General features: G+C 38.9%; 1 protein-coding gene across 3 annotated transcripts in view; it reads right to left on the bottom strand.

Annotated features, from left to right (window-relative positions):
- CEP120 (centrosomal protein 120) overlaps positions 1-10204 on the bottom strand; it is a 75752-nt gene that overhangs the window by 65242 nt on the left and 306 nt on the right. For 2 of the 3 annotated variants that reach the window (XM_008051824.1, XM_008051825.1), the window contains exons 1-3: positions 10119-10195; positions 5522-5678; positions 3158-3272 (exon numbers count right to left, since the gene is read on the bottom strand). In XM_008051824.1, the coding sequence (XP_008050015.1) occupies positions 3158-3272; positions 5522-5678; positions 10119-10167 (321 nt within the window). In that variant the 5' untranslated portion in view covers positions 10168-10195. Of the gene's footprint in view, positions 1-3157; positions 3273-5521; positions 5679-10118; positions 10196-10204 lie in introns of those variants that run through there. The other variant, XM_021709478.1, reaches the window with a different exon arrangement.

The following is a 10204-nucleotide window of genomic DNA, read 5'->3' as shown; positions in this document are numbered from 1 at the left end:
CTCATGGAATCAGAACTGGCATCCAATTCCTGTACAAAACCCGAAACCCACAGGACTTAAGAGAGAAGACAGACAAATGGGACCTTATTAAACTGACAAGCTTCTGCAAAGCCAAAGAAACCATCAAGAGAGCAGGGAGACAACCTACAGACTGGGAAAAAGTATTTGCCAACTCTAGGTCTGACAAAGTCTTAACATCCTGGATCTACAAGGAACTGAAACATACTGAAAAGAAGAAAACAAACAACCCTATTATAAAATGGGCAAAAGATATGAACAGACACTTCACAAAAGAAGACATCTGAGCAGCCAACAAACACATGAAGAAATGCTCAACCTCACTAATCAGGGAGATGCAAATCAAAACCACACTGAGATACCACCTAACTCCAGTCAGAATGGCAATTATCAACAACTCAAAAAATAACAGCTGCTGGAGAGGGTGTGGTGAAAAGGGAACAATTCTACACTGTTGGTGGGAGTGTAAACTAGTGTAACCTCTGTGGAAAGCAGTGTGGCGATTCCTAAAAGCTCTAAAAATTGACCTTCCATATGACCCTGCAATCCCCCTACTGGGAATATACCCTGAAGAACACAATTCACTCTATAAAAAAGATACCTGCACACGTATGTTTATCGCAGCATTGTTCACAATAGCAAGAACCTGGAAACAACCATGCTGCCCATCAAAAGAGGACTGGATTAAAAAAATGTGGTACATATACACGATGGAATACTACGCAGCCATAAAAAAAGAACAAAATCATGAATTTCGCTGCAACCTGGATGGAACTAGAGTCTATAATACTGAGTGACCTCTCACAAAAACAAAAATCCGAATATCACATGTTCTCACTCATATAATGGACCTTGAACATCCAATGCAATACTATGAGAAAATGACGGATGGTACTGCGAAACTATGGGGGGGAGGGGGATGGGATTAACAGTAGCAAATATCTGTCGGGGGATGGGAAAACACTTCTTATCTACAGGGTGCCTGAATGAAACGTCATTGTACACCTAACCCTTAACTGTACCCCACAAAACCATAATAAAAAATACTGATTAATGAAAAAAAAAAAAAAAGGAATGGCATTCTTACTCAGATCATTGTTAGATAAAGATATAGTAACTGGTGCTTATACTAATCAAAACCAGCTGCTGTTTTATAGTCAAATGTTTGGTAAGTAAATTAGAATTAGCCGGGCTCGGTGGCTCAGCCTGTAATCCCGTGCCTTTGGGAGGCTGAGTTGAGTGGACTGCCTGAGCCCGCGGGCTCATGACCCGCCTGGGCAACTTGGCAAGACCTCATCTCTACAATAAATCAAAATGAGCCGGGTGTGGTAGTGCGCGCCTGTAGTTGCAGCCCAGCAGGTCGAGGCTGCAGTGGCCGGAAGCGGCCACTGCACTCTAGTCTGGGTGACAGAGTGAGACTCCAACTCAAAAATAAATAAATAAATAAATAAAATAAGATAAAATAAAATAAAATAGAATTAAGCAAGACCATAAGTTAAAAAAAAAACTAGTAGTTTTAAAGATAAAAATGCATAATATAGTTTATTGCTGTATTTCTTGTGACAAATGTGTTCTAATTTTGAATATAAGCTTAGAAGAGAATTTTTAGTTATTCAAGAGAATGTATAATGTATTTTTCTGTTATATAACTCAGAAAAATAAATCCAGATTTTTCTGTGTTTATGTTTATTTATAGAAAATCAATTCATTTTGGACTTCAAATATTCTACTAGCCAATTTCAAATATTTATGCTAGCAAATAGAAGAGAATAAGCAAGACAGCATTTGGTTTTCATAAAACTAATGTAATTTTGAACCATTTCTCCTTAACTTTGATCACAAATACGCTGATAAACTGTCCTAAATGGCAAGACAAGGGGATGGGAAATACCAAGAGCACTAGAGGCAGGATCTCTTCCCTCAGATACCTTCCCTCCTAAGAGGATTTACCTTCTCTGTAACCAAACTGACTGCAAAAGTATATTCCAGATACTTGCATGATGCAAGAGAGAAGTTGGGTAAGAGAAACAGCAAAGGTCCGATCAAGGCCCTTGTTTCAGGGTCTAAGACTGAAGCAGAAAATTTTTCTTAGGATAAGACCCACGGTTAGAGAGGTGATGAGTACCCAAAGATGGGAAGAAAACAAGTCCTCTTTTAAAGCATTTTAAGATTTCAGTTTCTTTTAAATGGGCTAAGGTTGACCTATCATTTGCAAATATCATTGCTATCATCAGCAAAAATGCTAGTAACAGGTAAATTTTTCTTCTCAAAATCTAATTTGAGATTCAATTCAAGAATTGAGAGGTTAAAATTAAAGAGAAGATACTAACTTTTTTAATTTGTTACTTTATTTTTCTTAAGAAAATTATGACCAAAGATATTATGAAAAACAGAAAGGAAAGTCTCTCAAGTCAACCATACAAAAAATGTTGGAGGCCACTTAAAAAGGTATAAGCAGGTTCAATAACAAAAGTCACTAACACGGGAAACAAAATTCTGAGTCTTTTCTTTGGGGAGAAGAGGAGGTTATATAATATCAAGCATGTTTCAATAAGTTCATTTGCTCTGACTTTTAAGCAAGGAATGCAGAGAGCAGGAAGCAGGAAAACCAATTAGGAGGTTACTATGATAGCCAAGGTAAAGAAACGAAAAGTGGCTTAGGCTAGGGTGGTAGCAGTTAAAAGCAGAATAGTATATGGATTACAAGGTGGGGGGGAACGGAACAGGTAGCTATGGAGGAAGGAAAAGGGAAATGTCAAGGAAGACTTCCATATTTTCAACTTGTACAGCTGAAAGGAGGGTGGTAACCATTCACTGAAGCAAGGAACACTGAAAGAGGACTACCTTTGAAAGGAAAGCTCTGTAGTTGAACATGTTAAGCTTGAGATACCAGCAACTTGGATTCAGGTTTGAGTTCAGAGACATTTCTTTGAGGAAGACAGTTCTTGGTTAAAGAAATAATTAAAATGTAGAGATTTTCTAAATCAAATTAATGAACTAAAACATCAGAACTGCTATACTGGTTCAAGTCTATGATCTATCAGTTCCACTATTTCATGTGCTTTTCTTCAACCTGATACCTTTAGAAAATAATAAACTGTCTAACATAATCATTAACAAGAAATCAAAAGGGCAATACCTGCTTTGTTTCTTGAGCAGTTCTTAAGTCCAAAACAATATAGCCTATGGTTTCCTTGGCTGAAGATACAGGATCCAAGGCAAAACATTGAAGTTTGATAGGAGTACGCTGTAGCCTGTGTCAAAATAATTTATATGATAAATAAAATGATTTTTGCTGAACACTGAACTTTCTATTAGCCCTGAAGAAAATGCCTATTATTATCAAGATAATTATCCTTTTGCTGGATAAACTGTATCTATTCTATATTTTCTTTAAAAAAACTCTTAAACTGGCAAGAACTATTACTTATAACCACTCATCTACATGACAACTAAATAATATACAAAACATGTCAAAATCTTAGTTTCTCTCATTTAAGAGGCTATGTTTTTCAAGTTTCTGTAATGTATAAAATCTTTTGAAAGTCAAAAATTATCATAAATCTTCAGGATTGATTTTAAATGATTTTTCTTAAACTATCACATACATAATAGACAAATACACATATATGCTTATAGCTCATTTTGTAGCTAAGAAAGCATGATAAATTTAGGAATTAAATACCATAAAATTATAAACTTAAAATTCAAATTAATAATGTACATGACAATGTTCTGTAACACGATACTGACTGCTATAGCATGGGCTCTGAGTTTGGAATCCCTGTACTGGCTCATGCATTGAGCAGAACAGATTTTACCATCACTTTTATTTAGTAGAATGACTACACTGCACTTAGGCATAATATCATCACTTGTCAATTCAATTTATCTGTACTATTTTCTTAGACTACAACAATATGGGTGGTGCCACTTGGCACTAACACAACCAAAAATGCAGGCCCTAACACCTCATAGCAGGATTCCAAAGAAGCAGATATTCCAGCTGCCACTGAAAGGAAATATAATATTTTTACTCTCTAAGAATCCAATACCTCTTCTAATACATCCATGGACTAATCTAGCAATAGAAGCAAATAATTTTTTCCCCTTTACCTTCTTGTGTTTAACTTTCTATTTTGATTTAACTTAGTGTTGAGAACAAGCAATATTATGAGTTTCTCAGAAGAAAATATATTTTCAATCCTTCAATAAATAAAAGTATGCTGTTGTTCCCTGCTTCTGAACATAGAGCTCATGAAAAAATAAGATACTATAAGTCTATTTTATTTATTAATACAGTGTTTGTTTAGAATCAAATATAATTAGAAAGAATCCCTTATATAATTACTACCATAGCTTTTCATTTGATAGCCCTCTATATATCTTTGGCAAGCCAGGTAACTATAAAACAAGCGAATTAACAGAAGTAACAATGAATTTCAACCCATATTTAATATGAGGTAGGCATTATCAAGGCCCTTCTAGAATACCTGCTGTCTCACATTTTAGGGAAAAAATAAATAAATAAATAAATAAACCACAAAATTGCTAGGGGTAGTACAGTAGTTAAAAGCTCAGGTCTATTGCTATCCAGCTGACTGACTTGAGGTATGTTACTTAACATCTCAGGCCTGTTTCCTCATTTATAATATGGGGGAAATAATAATAATACTAAGTTCATAGTGTTGTTCTAATGCTTAAATGCTATTGTTCCAATTTACTTCGAAAAATCTCTTGACATTAAAAAAAATTAAAAACTATGACTATTACTATAATGTAATGAGAGACAGAGAGAAAATTTACAGGTTAAGCATCTGAAATGCTCTAAATTCTGAAACTTTTTAAGTGCTGACATGACATCACAAGTGGAAAATTCCATACATAAGCGCTTAACACAAACTTTCTTTCATGCACAAAATTGTTAAAAATATTGTACAGGCCGGCATGGTGGCTCAAGTCTGTAATTCCAGCACTTTGGGAGGCCGAGGCGAGAGGATTACCTAAGCTAAGGGGTTCGAGACCAGCCTGGGCAACTTGGTGAGACCTCATCTCTACAGTAAAACAAATAAATAAATAAAATAAGCTGGGCATGGTAACAAGTGCCTGTAGTTACAATTACTTGGAAGGCTGAGGCAGAAGGATCACCTGAGCCCAGCAGGTCGAGGCTGTGGTGGCTGTGAGAGTGCCACTGCACTCCAGCCTGGGTGACAGAGTGAGACTCAGACTCAAAAAAAAACCAAATTGTATAAAATTACCTTCAGGCTATGTGTTTAAAGTGTCTATAAAACATAAAATGATTTCTTATTTAGATTTCGGTACCATCCCCAAGATGTCTCATTATATGTATGCAAATATTCCAAAATCTGAAAAAAATTCAGAATCTGAAACTCTTCTGGTTCCTAGTATTTTAGATAAGGAATACTCAGCTGTATTTATTTGTAAGAGCCAGAAAAACAAGAAATTGATAAATATGCTAAATTAAAATGAAAATAACAGTCACCTGTGCTGATGAAGTGCTTTCCTGTCAATTTCCCAGGCTAACTCAGTAGCAAATTCTGGCTGGTCAGTATGGTTCACAGGATCAGTAGCCAACTGTTCTCCATCAAACTTTGCTTCTACAACAAGCATATGCTTTGGGCGTTTGGGGAAATGGCGACCTGGAGAAACAAGACTATACAGGTTAATCAGAAGTGTATGAAAATCAAATGGTACATATTATTTTAGAGTCAGGGTCTCACTGCTGCCCAGCTGGAGTACAGTGGCACGATCATAGCTCCCCTGCAGCCTGGAACTCCTGGGTTATCCACCTCAGCCTCCTGAGTAGCTGGGACTACAGGGACATGCTACCATGCCCGGCTAATTTTTTTATTTTCTTATAGAGACGAGGTCTGTTGTCCATGCTGGTCTCAAACTCTTGAGCTTAAGTGATTCTCCCGCCTCAGCCTCCCAAAGTACCAGAAGTACAGGCATTAGTCAGTGTCCAGCCAGTATGTGTTTTTTATGACAGACATCACACATTTCATAAACTATCTCACTAACACAGACTTACATATATACTTACTTTTATAATTCATAAGAAATATGAATTAAATTGAAAGCTATAGTTTACAAATTAATGCATCTCTAACATTAATTTGAATCACCTAGGAATTCTGTTAAAATGTAGATAGGACTAGGTGGGCCTGACATTCTGCATTTCTAACAAAATCTCAGGTGATGTGATTGCTGCTGCACTCGATTCACACTTTTAAGAGCAAAGATCTCAATAACGTTTGGAATTAAAGAGTTAATATGGGCGGGCTTCGTAACTCAACCTGTAATCCCAGCACTTTGGGAGGCCAAGGTGAGTGGATTGCCTGAGCCTACAGGTTCGAGACCAGCCTGGACAACTTGGCAAGACTTCATCTCTACAATAAATAAATAAAAATTAGCCAAGTGTGGTAGCACACGCCTGTAGCTCTTGCTATTTGGAAAGCTGAGGCAGAAGGATTGCTGCAGCCCAACAGGTTGATGCTGGGGTGGCCGTGAGCTTTCCACTGCACTCCAGCCTAGGTGACGGAGTGAGACTCTGACTCAAAAAAAAAAAAAAAAAGAGTTAATATAATTACACCAATTTTAGAAATTACTATACCAGTACTCAGTATGGAACAGTCATTTGAAAAGCTTGGAAATATTCAAATTAGCCAAAACAATTAAATAAATTATAAATAATCCCTTTATAATTGGGATTCTTAATTTTCCTGTTAAAGTAAGAATACTTTCCAAGTTAGCTAAATAAAAATAAGCACATGGATTCATTCATTCTACTCTCAAGGACAATGGTGTACATTATCAATAAATATTAAAATATTCTACCCATACATCACTTTTCATTTGTACTACTCACCCCCATTTCTTTAATGTTTAGTGAGGGAATATTTAGAGTCAAGTATCATATCAGATGATGGGATGCCAAATAAGCAAAACAGAAAACAGGAAGTAAAGTACATCAAAAAGAAGCACTAAGAAGCTTGTAGAGAGTCAACAAATTCTTTTTGTAAATCTGGTGAAGAAGACTTTGGCGAGGGAAATGTTAGCCTCTAGTAAGTAAACAAATGCCTATTGCTACTCACCCTGGCACAAGTTACTTGATTAGGAATTAAGTTGGTCAGACTGCAAACCTTGTGCGCTCAAGTGTGGCCACATTTTAAACTCTTTATTAGGAGTCGTAACACCTATGGCAGGGCTCTCCCAGTGAACACTTACAGAGACAGCTCTCCAGACCTTGCTTTCTGCTGCTCTAATAGGTAACAAGGGTTCCCAAACAAATTTCAGAAATGTCAAAGAATCTTTATTTTCCACCAAACTACTGTAACTAATAACCTCCAACATGCATAAAAACAGAGGATATGCAGTAGAACAAAGAGGTCCCTGCTTCAACCCAAAGACAATGAATACATGGAGACTAGACAGTCTTTTTCATTCTTGGAATCTAGCACATAGCCCAAATCTGCTCATAGTAAAAGCTCGACCATTTTCTTTTGAATAAAGGGCATTTCTAGAAGTGTAGTCAAGAAATTGCAAGCAGTTCACTATAACTGAAGGGCTGGGACTACTTAAAGGAAGACAAACTGAAAAGGTAGGCAAGATATCTACCACAAAGGGCCATGCGTGCTACTGTAAGATATTTAGACATTATCCTTTAGGGCACTGAAGGATTTTAAGAGAATCAGATTTGCATTTCAGAAAGAGTATCTTCAGATAGTAACAGGGACAGTCTAGAGGTTTCTGGAAAGGAAAACATTAAGGAATCAGACCATTGAAAAGATTATCACAAGTTAGGTGGCTAATGAGAATCCCTAAGCAAGGCAACTCATGGAAACTCATTCATTCAAAAGTTCATACGTAGCAGATGATATTATTAGAAAATAAAATCAATAAAACTTGGTGACCATTTGGAAGTTGAGGATGGAGATGGAATCCAAGATGAGGATGACTCCCAGGTTCTTGGTTTGAGGCAACACAAAACAAACAAAAGGGAAGGAAGAGTCTGTGGTGACCACATGCCACATGCCAGTTGTAGGTATGTTTGTAGCAACAACCTAAACCGTGACTCCAGGTTCTCTTCCCTATGCACGGCTACTAGACTGATCTTGAGAAAAGCACTCTCCTATTTAGGAATATATGCTGCCACCTTATTTCTTAAAATGTTAATTCCAAACAACTTTGCCTTTCAAGGTCCTCCAAAACCTACTTGCTCCCGTTATACAAGCTTATTTCTTTCCACATTTCTATTCACCTTTTTCTACCTAGGTCATCTTGCTGACCTCTTCAATGTTCTAACTACCATGCTCATTCCCACATTGGCTAGGGTTATCCCATCACCTGGAATGGCTTTCTTCTATCCTCACCTATGTAAAGCTTACTTATAATTCAAAGTACTTCAGCCAGCATTCCCCTTCAACCCCAAGCCTCTATTTACAGTCCATATCACATATTTATAATATTACAACCCAGCAAATTGTGTCCTGCACATTAACTGGATCTCTCCAAATAGTCAGACTTGTACATCCTTGAAGAGAAAGGATATTATATGTTTCCTCATAGTACGGGGCACTTTTTTTTCTTTTTTTTTTTGAGTTGGAGTCTCACTCTGTCGCCCAGACTGGAGTGCAGTGGTTGCCCCCGGCCACAGCAGCCTGGACCTGCTGAGCTCCGGCGATCCTTCCGCCTCAGCCTTCTGAGTAGCTGGAACTACAGGCATGCGCTACCACACCCGGTTTTTTGATTTATTGTAGAGATGAGGTCTCGCCAAGTTGCCCAGGCGGGTCTTGAACCCACGGGCTCAGGCAATCCACTCACCTTGGCCTCCCAAAGTGCGGAATTAGAGGCTGAGCCACCGAGCCCGGCAATGGGGCACATTTTTAAGTCAGTCAAAAAGCTGTTGTTGAACAAATTACAAGGTGATTTCAATTCAATATATTTAAACAATCAGTAACTAATTGTTTATAGCAAACTTGTTAACTTTATAGCTTCTGGTCAGTCTCTTGTTCCAAAACTCAAACATTAGATTTACAATGTTTCCCACCCTCCCACATGACACTCCCCCCCAAATAGTGCCAGACCTCCACAAAATACCCTCCCATGGGGAAAAAAAAAATCCAGTCACATCTCTCTGGTCCAGCTCAAGATGACTCCTCTTTCACATGTTATTTATAAACTGTCCCCAATTTACCGTTAATTCCTGTGTTCTCCACCTTTCTGTCTTCTACTTTCTAACAACACTGAATTTAAGCGACAATTATTGAATGGATTTTACCAAGGCAAATAAGTGCTTTGCTGTTCCATACCGTAAGTGCTCTTTGCTCTTCCTTTTGCCTGGAACGCCTTTCCTTTCTTCGCCTGCCAACTCCCCAAGTACCCTCACATACACGTCACCTCTCCCGGTAAATCTTTCCCAGACAGACCTGGTCATTCCCTCTCCCACACCCTGACAAATTATTTGTCGGCAGATTCTCCATGCTACACCCTTAGCTTCTGGAGCCAGGACAGTCATTTTCTTCCATCCCCAGCACAGTGCCTGACACTCAGTGAGTCCCCAATAACCAAATGCCATTCAATCAACAAACACACCTTTAAGGAATCTATAATCCAACCTCTTAACAACTGTGGTTCCCTAGGGCCTCCATCAAGACCTCCAAAAGGGAACGGCCTCCGCAAGACTTCTGAAATTGCACGAAGCATCTGTTCAAGTCAAAGTTCTGGGGAATGCGATTACTGGGAGACCGCAGATCCGAACGTGCTTCCCCGGAGCACTTTCGGCGCCTACACAGAAGGCATCGACGTGCTGCTTCTGATGGAAATCGTTTCTCCTAGATTCTCTGGGGCTACGGCTAGTCACGCTAAATATCACTTATCCCTAATAGCTCTCATCCTCCCCTGAGAGGCTTTTAAATCAATTGCCTCTCAGACCTCACCGCGGACCACTCTGAACAAGTCTGCGGGGACCACGACTGCGAGGATGACAGGGATGTTAAGGTTAACAACGCCTCGGCCCCACACGCCTCTGCTAGAATCCGGGAGGCGGCCGCGGCGCAAGCGAGTCTCGGGCCGCTCACCTTCGAGGATGGACACCACGATGAGCAGCTGGTCGGACTTGGAGACCATGGTGGCGGCCGGCGGCCCGGAGGCCCGGAGGCGGGGT

This window comes from Carlito syrichta, unplaced genomic scaffold, assembly GCF_000164805.1.
Source record: "Carlito syrichta isolate Samal-C Ts95f unplaced genomic scaffold, Tarsius_syrichta-2.0.1 Scaffold236936, whole genome shotgun sequence".
Lineage (NCBI taxonomy): Eukaryota > Metazoa > Chordata > Mammalia > Primates > Tarsiidae > Carlito > Carlito syrichta.
Note: the sequence above shows the minus strand (reverse complement) of the source record. Positions and strands in the feature narration are given on the sequence as shown.